This window comes from Trichosurus vulpecula, chromosome 6, assembly GCF_011100635.1.
Source record: "Trichosurus vulpecula isolate mTriVul1 chromosome 6, mTriVul1.pri, whole genome shotgun sequence".
Taxonomy (NCBI): domain Eukaryota; kingdom Metazoa; phylum Chordata; class Mammalia; order Diprotodontia; family Phalangeridae; genus Trichosurus; species Trichosurus vulpecula.
Genome location: NC_050578.1, coordinates 31672116 through 31685660, shown reverse-complemented (window position 1 = coordinate 31685660; position 13545 = coordinate 31672116). Strand labels below are relative to the sequence as shown.

The 13545-nt window shown below is 40.1% G+C and overlaps 1 protein-coding gene across 1 annotated transcript in view; it reads right to left on the bottom strand.

Moving 5' to 3' along the window:
• KLKB1 (kallikrein B1) overlaps positions 1-13545 on the bottom strand; it is a 33034-nt gene that overhangs the window by 3605 nt on the left and 15884 nt on the right. Inside the window, exons 7-14 of the mRNA XM_036763551.1 lie at positions 12295-12454; positions 11130-11236; positions 9236-9398; positions 8696-8808; positions 8125-8293; positions 6027-6202; positions 5133-5222; positions 1283-1422 (exon numbers count right to left, since the gene is read on the bottom strand). Coding sequence (XP_036619446.1) covers positions 1283-1422; positions 5133-5222; positions 6027-6202; positions 8125-8293; positions 8696-8808; positions 9236-9398; positions 11130-11236; positions 12295-12454 — 1118 coding nt within the window. The remainder of the gene's footprint in view (positions 1-1282; positions 1423-5132; positions 5223-6026; positions 6203-8124; positions 8294-8695; positions 8809-9235; positions 9399-11129; positions 11237-12294; positions 12455-13545) is intronic.

Below are 13545 nucleotides of genomic sequence, written 5' to 3'. Positions count from 1 at the left end.
GACAAATTGGAAGGAAGGATGAGAGTGCACCCAGATAGGCTAGGGATGGAGATTTGTATTATATTTTTGTTGTTTAGTCACGTCCAATCATGACCCCACCGGCCATATCATGACAATACTGTCCACGGGGTTTTCTTGGCAAAGAGACTGGAGTGATTTACCATTTCCTTCTTCTAGTAGATTGAGGCTAACAGAGATTAAGTGACTTGTCCAGAATCACAATCTGAGGCTAGATTTGAACTCAGGTCTTCCTGACTCCAGGCACAGCACTCTATCCACTGAGCCGCCTGTCTGCTTCTTTGGCATTCTATGGTTCCTAGCCAAAGATCCAACAAGACCCATTGGGGCTTGGAGAGTGGCCCAACCCATTTCCTCAGTGGGATGCTGAACAGCAAATAATTTAACTCAATTCGACAAGGGGGAAAAAAGCTTCCAGTGTTTATGCATCTTAAAACGTCAAAGTTCTCCAGGTAAGGAGTGAGACTGAAGACAGTTCTAGGTACTTGTTTTCATTTTGTTATTTCCCTGTCTTATCCAATAACCAAGTTTATCTGTTCCGTATCTCAGGACGATAAATAGAAAAGAAATCCAACGTCCATATATTTGAATCTAACCATAGTCCACTCTTAACACACATCATCAGCACAGCTGAAATAGTTGTGCAATCCTAAGGTTCACAAAACTCTTTGCTTGCATACATTCGTCATTTGACCATACACACGATGCATGTCTGAGGACTTTGGAGCCTGTATGATTTCAGCGTATCCTATGCTGCTTTTGTAAGAAACAGATGGAAGCATTAAAATGGGACTTGACAGTTCGTTTTTAATGTGAAGTTGATTCTAGCTTTACGACTTAGCTGGAGAAGTCACTAGTCTGACCTTCAGTTTCCTCATTCGTAAAATGAATGTTGTGAACTCATAAGACCCCTTTTCATTCCAATTCTATACTCCTTCACATCACATTCTCTCACCTCTGAGCAGGAAGGAAAGGAAGGAAATAAGCATTCATCGAGCCCTATGCTAAGCACTTTACAAAGACTATCCTATGTGAGCCTCACAACAACCTTTGCAGATATTTTCCTAATTTACAGTTAGGAAACTGAGGCAGAGACTAAATGACTTACCCAAGGTCACACAGCTAGTAAGTGTCTGAGGCAGGATTTCAACTCAAGTCTTCCTGACTCTAAGGTTAGCACTTTATCCGCTGGTCCACCTAACTAGATGGTCTTGCTTAGTAGTCCCACTCCGAAGGCTGATATTCATATAACAGACTTTGTTACCTTACAAGCATCTTTACCCCCTTCTTTATAGCCAGCACAGATCATCTGATCAGTTATTTCATGTTGAATGTATTTTTCCCGACATTCTTCAATGGGGACTATGGGAAGTTTAACCTTCTGGAGAGTGTTTTGGATTTCACCTAGCAAAATCGAAGGAACATGTGTATTAAAATCAGGATGAGAAATTGAAGCAAAATTAGAATTCTGAATTCTCTAATAGGACCCTTTGGGTAAAACCTGGACATTAGAAGTTGGCAAACCAGTTTTTTTGTGGCTTAATTTATGGTGGCATCATTCAAGTGATCCAGAAGGATCTAGTCAACAGGTATTTATTATGCACCTACTGAATACCAGGCACATAAGCCATATACAATATAAGCAGAAAACAATAAAGAAAAAGAAGGCATTAGCATTTTCCCGCTATATCCTGGATTTATTTCTCTTTTTTGGTGAAATAGTATTTTATTTTTCCAATCACATGTAATGATAGTTTTCAATGTTCATTTTTTATAAGATTTTGAATTCTCCCCCACCCTGGTCTGTCCCCATCCCCAAGACAACAAACAACGTGATATAGGTTATACATGTGCAATCACATTAAACATATTTCCACATTAGTGATGTTGTGAAAGAAGAAACAGAACAAGAGGGGAAAACTATGAAAAAACAAAAAAGTGAAAATAGTATGCTTCGATCTGCATTCAAACTCCACAGTTCTTTCTTTGGAAGTGGATAGCATCTTCCATCATGAGTCTTTTGGAATTAAGGCACTAGCATTAAAGAGGATTGGGAAAGGCTTCATGGAGATTTGGGGTTCAACTGAGACTTGGAAGAAGCCAGGAGAGCCAGGAGGTGAAAATGAGGAGAGAGAGCATTCCAGGCATGGGGGACAGCCAGGCCAGGGAAAATGCCTGGAGTCAGGGATGGAGTATCTTGTGAGAAGAGTAGAAACCAGTGTCACTAGATCATGGATCAAAGCCCTGGCTTTGCCTCTGAGACATTATCAGAATAAGTCTGGCTACGAAGCTACCTCCAATCTCTGGTCCACCATCTTCCTCCATAATCATCCGCCGTTCAAGGACCGCTAAGAACTTCAAAGCTCATCATTTTCATTTACTGCTTATAGTCTCACATTCTAGTTCTGTATTTTTCAATGGGGGAGGGGCAAGGCAATTGGGGTTAAGTGACTTGCCCAGGGTCACACAGCTAGGAGGTGTCCAGTGTCTGAGTTCGGATTTGAACTCAGATCCTTCTGACTCAGGGCCTTCTGACTCTATCCACGATGTACCTAGCTTCTCCATATTTTTAAAATAAAAAAAAAAACAAAGAACTATTCTTCCATTCTTCTTTTCCTACCAACCCAAACCTCCAACAGAAGCAATCGGTGGTGTGCTAGTAAATGTTTAACAACCTGCTCTCTGGGGGAGAGTGGATGCCCAACATACTCTTGAGTTTAATTTGCATTATTACTATTCTCTGCACCACTTTCTTAAATCTAGACAATCAACAAAACAACGACTCAAGCTCTGATTTGTTCTGTTTGCCGCTTTCCAAGGTGTAAATGCCCATTCTGAAAATTTAACAATCAGCCCTTCCAAAAGCAGTTCAAGCCGAATCCAGCATTCTTCTGAATGATATAGTGGAAAGACAAACAACAAAAAAACACTGGCACTGGAGACAATTAGCTTCAAATACTATGTCTGACACTTACTTCTTTGTGTCCTCAACAATCACTTAAACACTCCAGGCCTTCATTTCCTCACCTATAGAATAAGGGAGTCGGAGTAAATCAGAGGCCTCAAAATGAAGGCCTGCAAGCCACAAGTAGTCCCCCAAACTCCAGAGAGCAGCCCAAACCAGATTAAAATGTAATGTGAAACCATTTAACAAAACAAATAAAAATGCAATACAACATAGATAATAACATTTTGTGGTTTTCAGAGTGACTATGCAGCCTGCAGAGCGCCATTTCTATTTGAGTTTGATACCACTGCAGATGACTTCTCAGGTGTCTCTAAGATCATAAATATAGACCAAGAAGGGGCCTTAGGGGACAGCTGGCCCAACCTCCTTATTTATCCATTGAGGAGAGGGCCATCTCCAGTTGCCCTGATCTATATCCTGCCACTGGGCCCAGATGGCTCCAGAAGACAAAGTGAGGCTGGTCACTTTGTGCAGCCCTGCCTCACTTAAATCCAATTCAACTTCAATGTCATGGTATCACCTCCCTGATATCACGGTCCCCTTTGAGAACAAAGGACAAACAACAACAGCAGTTGAGGAACTAAGACCCAAGGAGGTTAAGTAATTTCCCCCAAATCTCAACTGTTTTCAAATATTGAAGTAAGTATACTTGAAGGGACTTTCAGCCTTCAGTGAAATGAAGTAAACAGCAAATCCTCCCTCTTTCAGTGGGAAGTTCAAATGCATGAGTTGAGATACTCCTTTCAGGACCAATCACTCATTGAATCAATTGTTGTTCAGGCATTTTCGACTCTTTGCAACCCCATTTGAGGTTTTCTTGGCAAAGATACAGGAGTTATTTGCCATTTCCTCCTCCAGCTCATTTGACAAATGAGGAAACTAAGGCAAAAAGTGTTAAGCCCAGGGTCACACAGCTAATAAGTGTCTGAGGCTAGACTTAAACTCAGGTCTTTCTGACTCCAGGCCCAGCACTCTATCCACCTTGCCACCTGGAGGACTGGACTGAGACTAGGGGACCTAGGTTTGAATTCTGCCTCTGACATTTACTCTCTGAACATGGTAAGTTATCTTTGTTTCTTCCTCTGAGGGGAGAGGAGGGTGACAATAACCACAACAACAATAAATGCCTGTAGTTCCTACCTCCATCTCTCCATCTCCCAGCTCTGGGCATTTTCTCTGGCTGCCACATGCCTGGAATGGTCTTATTCCTCATTTCAACCCATTGACCTCCCTCATTTCCTTTAAGAACCAGCTACAGTCCCATCTCCTCGTAGAAGCTTTTCCCAATCCCTCTTCCTTTTAGTGCCTTCCCCTCTTCATTATATCCCATTTTTTCCTAATATATAGCTTGTTTGTACATATCTGTTTGCTTTCTCTCTCCTCATTAGATTGTGAGCTTCTTGAGGGCAGGGGCTGACTTTGGCTTCTTTTTGTATCCCCAGTGCTTAGCACAGTACCTGGTATATAGTAGGTACTTAATAAATGTCTATTGACTGACTGGCTGACTACCTCATGGGTTGCCATATGAATCAAATGATATAGTAAGTGTAAAACTTTATGCCAAACTTAAAACATTATGTTGATTATGGTGATAATTACATTAAAGAAATTCAAAACAAAGAAGAAGAGATTGGTAAAATTGTGCAAAAGGTGAGTAGATTTTGAAGGAATGGAAAAGGTGTGTTTCTATTCTATTTGTTTTTTTTAATTCGGACCTGTGATTTCACTGATGTAATGGCGTGACCAGCGAAGAAACCCCTCCCTCTCAGATCAACACAATTCTCTCTACTATTAGAGAGTTGCCTTAGGTACTAACAGCTAAGTGATTTGCCTAGAGTCACACTACGGTGTGTATGTATACACACACATACACATATACATACACACATATACACACATATATATGAGTGTGTGTGTGTGTGTACCCTGCCAGAAGGCAGGACTCAAACCCAGGTCTTCCGGACTCCAATGTTGACCCTCTACCCACTACTCCATGATGCCTCTCATTTACTTCTAGATTAGAAGTATTAGATTAGATTTACTTCTAGATTCCTCTGAAATGCCCCAGATGGTTTTTTTACATTTCTTTTATTTTACAGGTAAAGCCCCCCCTCATGAGCATTTATTTTTAAACATCATTCCATACCTTTTTCCTGAGTGAAGCCCCATCCAGTCACCCAGCAGTTGGTATAAGCCATGTCTTCTTTTGAAGGCAGGCAGATAGCTGATTGGAAATCTAGATTGTATTTGTTATATTAGAGTTTGGTTAGAGAAGAAGGAAAAAATTCTGATTTTATAGGCGTACACACACACGCAAACACACACACCAATGCTATGTCCTGCTGTAGAAACCCTAAGACTGAGATCTCTCCACTTTCTGTTAAATATCCAATAATACATTAAAGATAATGGCATAAGAAAGTGGCCAACTTATAGGGAATTCATCATCCCAGGGCATTATGGGGATTAGAAATTACTAAATTCTCCCCGTCCCTCCCCTGCCCACTGGTGCCTGGGGCACCAGTTTACCATTGGGAAAAATGTTAATTTCTTCCTTCTTAAAGCTTATTCAGAATATGGTACCCCATAGCATGTCTCCAAACCAACCTCTTGCCTTCAGTCCAATCTCACCCCAACCACACCATCTGGTGCTTAGTTGGACATTGCTCTCTGACTCATTAGCCCCCGCCTGCTCGTGGCAATGTCTCCATTTAATTACAACACCAAATGGCAAGTTGATAAGGTTCTATGTTTGAGATCACCACCCACGTTTAGCCTTGTGCTTTTCTGGCACCTGGGATGCATCATCTCCTCTGATTTTAATCTCAATAATTTATGAGACATCACTTGTTAGCCTCTTGTTCTGGATGATACTTTTTTAGTTTAGAAAGAAGACTTGTCTTTCCCTTAGGGAACAGTAGCAGTTATTATTCCCTATGCCAAAAGTCAAATGCTGATGGAAAAGGCCTTACACAATGTGCTGTGAAATGTAAATCTAGAAAACTCAAGTTGATAATTTTGTGGAGAACAGTTTACATACCAGTGAAATTCATGGGAGTTTCAAGCTTGATTAAGGCAATATCATGTTTCGTTTCTGAAATTTTATACTGAGGGTGGATAATAATCCTTTTAGCCCTGGAGAAAGGTGTGGCTGCCTGGATTTCTGACTGATTTAAAATGCCCGTATAAATTCTCCAAATATCAGATGATGGTAAGCTAGAGGTAGGAAAAAAAAACTTCATAAGAATATTTAAATGTACAGAATGCCCTATTCACTCCCAAATTTCAAACTTTGATGTGCTTTTTTATCTCCCTACATTGCCACCCCACTGACCAACCTCTGCTCCCAATTAAAAAATCAGGAAAACAAAAAACAACTGTTTTTTTCCTCCCTCATGTTTTTGGAGCTCTGTTTCCGTCGTTAGCAACAGTCCTCACCATTTGAGCTGTTGGTAAATTAATAGCTAGCTATCGTTGATACAGTACTCTAAGATTTGCAGAATGGCTTACGTGTGTGTGTGGGGGGGGGGGGAGTGTGTAAAATCTCATTTGATCCCATCTTCTATAGAAAGGCTTTCCCATCCCTTCTTAATTCTAGTGCCTTCCTTCCTTCCATTATTTCCTATTTATCCTGAATATAGCTTGTTCATACATATTCGTAGATTAGATTGTGAGCTACTTAGGACAAAGGCTTTCTTTTGCCTCTTTTGGTATCCCCAGAGCTTGGTACAGAGCCTGGTCCAAAGCAGATGCTTAATAAAATGTTTATATACTGATCTGCTACTCAACTGGTTCTCTGATTCACACAGCATCCCATCAAGGCGCGTGCTATTACTCTCTCTCTCTCTCTCTCTCTCTCTCTCTCTCTCTCTCTCTCTCTCTATATATATATATATATATATATATATATATATATGTATATATATGTATATATGTATATATGTATGTATGTATATGTATATACATGTATGTATGTGTGTGTATATATATATATACATATATATGGAAATTGAGGCCAAAAGCAGTTAAGAGACTTGCCCAAATCAGACACTTAGTGATAGCAAGGCAGGATTTGAACTCAGAACTTCAGTCCAGAGCTCTAACCACAGGTTTACACAGCTAGTAAAAGCAGTTAAATACATATGAGATGTCAGATTGGGGGAGGGCATAGTCAAAAGCAAACATTTTTGAAAAGGGACAGGGTCAAAGGAGAAAATTAAATAAATGGGGTACAGGATAGGATGGAGGGAAATATAGTTAGTCTTTCACAACACCACTATTATGGAAGTGTTTTGCATAACGATACATGTATAACCCATATTGAATTGATTGCCTTCTCAATGAGGGTGGGCGGGAAGGGAAGAAGGGAGAGAATTTGGAACTCGAAGTTCTAAAAACAAATGTTAAAAACTGTTTTTACAAGCAACTAGGAAATAAGATATACAGGCAATGGGGTATAGAAATCTATCTGGCCTTACAAGAAAGTAAGCAGGGAGGGGCAAAGGGGGGGATGGGGTTATAGAAGGGAGGGCAGACTGAAGGAAGGGGTAATCAGAATGCATGCTATCTTGAGGTGGGGGGGGAGGGTAGAGATGGAGAGAAAATTTATAACTCAAACTCTTGTGGAAATGAACATTGAAAACTAAAACTAAATAAATTTTTAAAAATATATATATATGAGATGTGTTTAGTTACAGCATGTTTACTGTAAGCTAGTGGAAGCTCTCTTTACTTTTTATAATTCTTTAATTGCTCTTGTGAAGACATCAGAGCTGTTAATTTTGAAAGCAATAGCATCCCGCTGTGGAAAACTATGCTGTCCCTATATTCATTGAAAATGCCTATGTTTGTAGAAATTTCACTTGCACAGATTGGCCCTCATTCCTTCCTTCCCTCTTCCCCAATTAGTCCATGTTAATGAGACTGTGAAGTATACATCAGTTCTCTAAAACACAGCAAGAACTCTTCACCTTGGTGCACATTTAAATGAGAACAGCAGGCAATAGGGAGCCAAGAAATGAAGGAAAATAATTCCCGACGTGAAGATTAAAATAATAACGACACGGTGATAGTGAGGTTTTCCCCGGTATTCTTCCCCCTCCTTCTATTGGAATCTAAAGAGAAGAGTCAATACTCACTCATCAAAGCAATGGGCCGCCGTTACGACCCACTGATTCGCGATGACTGAGCCTCCACACACATGACTCCGTGTTCTCAGTTTGACTTGTAAGGAGGCTTGCCACGGCCACTCTTGGGGAGCAGATCGCATGCCTCCAACTACCCTTGATCTTACTGTCTTTGAGCAGACTACGAACAATTATAACGAGAGTGAGAGGCGACACGCATGTTACATGGACATAGAGTGGGAAGTTATGAAGCATGTCATCTATGTTATCTCATCTGAGACTGACAACTAATGAGATAGATGGTACGAGTCTAACAATTGCTATCTTATAGATGAGGAAAACTGAGGCTTAGAGAGATGGAGCGACTTGCCCAAAGTCACACAACTAGGAACTTGGATTTGGACTCCAGTCTTCTGATGGTAAGAAGTGCTGAAGCCAGTGTCCAGAATTAAGCAATAAAATCAGAGAACCTTCACCCTCAAGGTAATTCAAAATAACGGGCACCATCAAAAGACAGGGATTCATTGAATTATAATATAACAAGGTATCTGATTACACTTAGAAAAATAAGGACTTTACTTACCAGAAATGCTTGGCGATTTACACATTCTTAAAGTATAACCAGACGTAGCTTTTGTCCCATAGACTATTCTAGTTGGAGAACCATTTGAAGACATTTTTAAGGAACACTTACACCTAGAAAGATATATGGAAAAGAAAGGAAAGAAGGAAAGAAAGAGAGAATTAAAGGAAGAGAGGAAGGGAGGAAGGAAGGGAGGGAGGGAGGGAGGAAGGAAGGAAGAGAGGGAGGGAGGGAGGCAGGGAAGGAGGAAGTGAGGAAGGGAGGGAGGAAGGAAGGGAGGGAGGGAGGAAGGAAGAGAGGAAGGGAGGAAGGAAGGGAGGGAGGGAGGGAAGGAAGAGAGAAAGGGAGGAAGGAAGGAAGGGAGGGAGGGAGGAGGGGAGGAAGGAAGGAAGGGAGGAAGGAAAGGAAGGAAGAAAGGAGGAAAGGAAGGAAAGAAAAAAGAAGAAAAATGTGAAGTTTTTAAAGATGTAGTTTTTGTAGAAATGGAAAATATGTTCAAAAATTTTGTTAGCTAATTTTCAAAAAGAAAATTGATTGTACTTGTCTTCCTTGCATTCTCCTTGGTGGGGTGTATATGTGAAAAACTGACAGCGGATTTTGTTTGTACAGATTTTTTCACAAGCCTCAGCTCCTTGAACATAGACAACTTCCAACTCATCCCCTTCAAAGTCCACACCAGAATACCACTGTCTATGGCACCGGTCTGTACTGGTCACAGATATGAAAAATGGAAAATGCACACACAAATAATAATAGCTAGTATTTATACAGCACTTATTTACAAATATCTTATTTTATCCTCACAACAACTCTGGGAGGTAAGGTGCTATTATTATCCCCATTTTTACAAATGAGGAAACTGAGGCAGAGAATAGTTAAAGTAATTTGCTCAGGGTCACACAGCTAATAAGGGTCTGAAGGAAGATTTGAACTCCAGTCTTCCTAATTCCAGGGCCATCATTCTATGCATTGTACCACCTAGCTGACTAAATATATAGGTATGACTGGTTTCATCCTGCTATTATCACTTGTTTCTCTCTCTCTCTCTCTCTCTCTCTCTCTCTCTCTCTCTCTCTCTCTCTCTCTCTCTCTCTCTCCCCCTCTCTGTCTCTCTCTCCCTTCCCCCTCTCTCTGTCTCTGTCTCCCTCTGCGTCTCTCTCTCCCTCTCCCTCTCCCTCTCCCTCCCTCTCCCCCTCTCCTTTCTCCTGTGATTTCATTGGTATAAGAAACTCTGAATGGGGAACTCACTCCAACCAATGTAGATAAGCACCAACTCTGCAACTTAGAGGCTTTACAGGGAGCACTGAAAAGTTAGGAGACTTGCCCAGTGCCACCTGGCCAGTATATATCAGAGGCAGAACTTGAACTCAGGTCTTCATAATTCTGAAGCCACCTTTCTATCCATTCAGTCATGTTGTTTTTCTCTACAAACACTATCCAGTTACTAGCTACATGACTAAGGCCAAATTATTTCATCTCTCTGAGTTTTAGTCTCCCCAGCAGCAAAACGGAAATATTAATATCTGCAGCGGGGAGTGAGTGGAACAAGGAAGAACTGAGTTTGAATCCTTCCTTAGACAATCACAAGTTGTATGACCCTGGGCAAGGCCCTCATTATCTCCATACCTCAATTCCTCATTTATAAAATGAAAAGTTTGGACTGGACAATCTCTAAGACCCTTCCTGACTTTAAATATCTGATCATGTGGACCCAAGGCTTCCTATCTACATGTCCAGCACCCCATTCCACTCTACCACAATGCTAGAATAGCCTTGGCAATCTTATCTAATCTTTTTAAAAATGTATTTTATTTTTAATTTATGGAATGAAACAAACATTTTTATAACATAGTATAATAAAAAAAGATTATTTCACATGAAACTGAAAATCTAGTATGTACAACTTGCCATTATTTTGAATATATAATAAAATTATCATGTAAATTTCTTTTTTCTCCTTTTTTTTTCTTCCCTCCCCCCTCACCCCACCCTAGAGATGGCTACCATTAGACAAACTGTGGTGTCGAAGAGCTATAAATTACAGGGATCCCCATCAACTAGGGAATGGTTGAACAAGCTTTGGTATGTGATTGTGATGGAATCCTACCGTGCTATAAGAAATGATGAGTTCATTGATCTTAGAAAAACATAGAAAGACTTGCACGAAATAATGAAGAGGAAAGAGAGCAGAACTGAAAGAACATTGTATACAGTAACAGCAATATTGTTTTAAGAAAGACTTTGAGGAACTAAGTCATTTTGACTATTATAAATACATAGATTAAAAATAAGGGACATAAGAAAAAAGATGCTATCTGCATCCAGAGAAAGAACTGAAAAGTAGACGTATGTCTAGAATAAGGAATCCTCTCCAATCTAACCCCTTTGTCTTACTGATTCTCATCAGTTATTACTTGTTATTTTACCACATTACCAGGCAAATCTTTGCAGCCTAGAAGACTATATCCTGAGGTGGCGTTGACTTGTGGTATTCTGGAGCTTGGTTTTCCATTGTTTGATGTCTTGAGAAAACACATATTTCTAAAAGCAAATTTAAAAGAGCATGAGAAACATTAGGTAAGTAGGGAAAGCATCTATAATTGAACTCTCCTTCAGGAACAGAGGGATCATTATTCTTTCCTTTTAAAAAAATTGTGACTGGAGGCACTTTAGGGACTAGAATTTTGTAATATTGACAAAAGGTAAGTAGACTTTGACCTTGATTTCTCGTAAAGGCTTTGGTAAGGTAATTGGGCTTGGGAGAAGAGAAATCAGGGACTTTGGTTGGAGGAATACTGACTTCTTATCCTATCTTATCTTAGCCTCCAACATGTTCCCCTGCTCAAAGAGTATTATTGTACATGACTAATGTGGAAATATGTTTAATATGATTACACATGTATAGCCTATATCAGAATGCATGACCTCTTGGGGAAGGAAGAGGGGAGGAAAGAGGGGAGGGAGGGGGAAATTTTAGAACTCAAAATCTTATAAAAGTGAATGTGGAAAACTAAAAATTCATTAATTAATTTTTAAAGGAGTATTGTTGTAGAAAGTTTTTGATCCAAACCTACAATTTCATTAGAGTAGGGAACCCAAGTGTGGGTTGGAAATTTGTCTATAATTTGTAGTCTTTAAAAAAAGGTGCAGATCGAAGCAAACTATTTGCTTCTCTCTGTTTTGTTTGGTTTCTTCTTCCTCGTGGTTCATTCCACTGGTTATAATTCTTCCTTGCAACATGACCAATGTGAAAATACATTTAATGTGAATGTATATGTAGAGCCTATATTAGATTGAATGCCATCTTGGGGAGGGTGGAAGAGAGGGAGAAAGAGAAAATTTAAAACTCAAAAGTTCGTGGAACTGAATGTTGTAAACTAAAAATACATAAATATATTTTTTAAAAATGTTGCCTGGGGCATGGAAAGGCTAAGTGGCTTACCCAGGGACATACCCTGGCACACAGCTACATGAGAGTTTCCTAATATAAGACCAGCCATCTATTCACAGCACCATTGGCTCTTTTTGAAAAAGACTAAGCCTTTATAACATGCAAATTACAAAATCTGTTATAAAATGACAGCCAAAATCCCACATACCTTTGTGATCCTATGTGCCATGTGTTTTCATAGAATGTAAAAAATAAGCAATTTGAATGATAGGTACAAATAGTACGGCATACATTAGAGTCTGGAGCGATCTCTCTGCCAACGTCTTGACCGGAAAATGACATATGTTGAAAAATATCCCTTTGGCAACCTGTGAAGGCACAGAAGTCATTCGCTACTCAGAATTCCACGTGCTGTTTCATGCTATCAGGAAGAAACAATCTCCTCTGCTTCCAAATCCTATCCCCAACCTTTCCCCTCTACCAGACTCTGATTTCCATCTCTGCTGGAGAGAACTCAGAATTCTCTGTCTCACTCTGATCCTTCCCAGTAGTGGGGGTCCAGTGCCCTCCAGGCTCTCCACCCTGCAGAGCAGAGTCTCTGCTGCATCCTAAAGTTTCATGGGTCTTGACATTCACCCTGTACCTTTAGGACTTTGGGGCCTTCTCATCAACCCTGCTGATACAACCTCTTGTATGTACTGTCCCCTCCAATTAAAGAATCAATTCTTTTAGATTGACTGTCTTCTTTTTCTCTTTACATACCCAGAACCTTAGACTAGTACTTGGCACATTCTGAACATTTAATAAATGCTTTTTAATTCATTACTATTAACATTAAAATTATATTAGATTAAGATCTGGGTGTACTATTAATCAAAACATTAAGATGTAAGTCCACTGCTCCTTTGAAGCTCAATTCTCATAGGATCAGAGACTTGGCTGGAAGTACTGGTACATGTCTGTAATTCCTGCTCTGGGGAAGTTGAGACTGGCAGATCTCTTGACCTCAGAAGTTCTGAGCTACAGTGGACTATGCAGATGTGGGGTATCCACATTAAGTTTGGAATTAATTAATAATTGAGTCCTTGAAAGAAGAGAGGCCTCAAGGTTGCACAAGGAGGAGCAAACCGTCCCAGGTTGGAAGCAGAGCAGTTCAAAGGTTTTGTGCTAATCAGAAGTGAGATCAGGCCATGAGAAGTCCCTATACTGCTAGGTTGGGCAAGATGGAGAGATCTAGTCTTTATGAAAAAAAAAGAGAAGGTATCAGGTCTAGAGTTAGAAGAGACTAAAGGGGCCATGAAGTCCAAGTCTCTCATTTTACAGATAAGGAAACTGAGAGCTAGATAAGTGAAATTTCTTGTTCAATATCCTACAGATAGTAGCATCAAAAAGAAGGAGAGATTTAAACCCAAATTCTCTGATTCCAAGGCTACCGCTCTTTCTGCTGGAGTTGGATGCA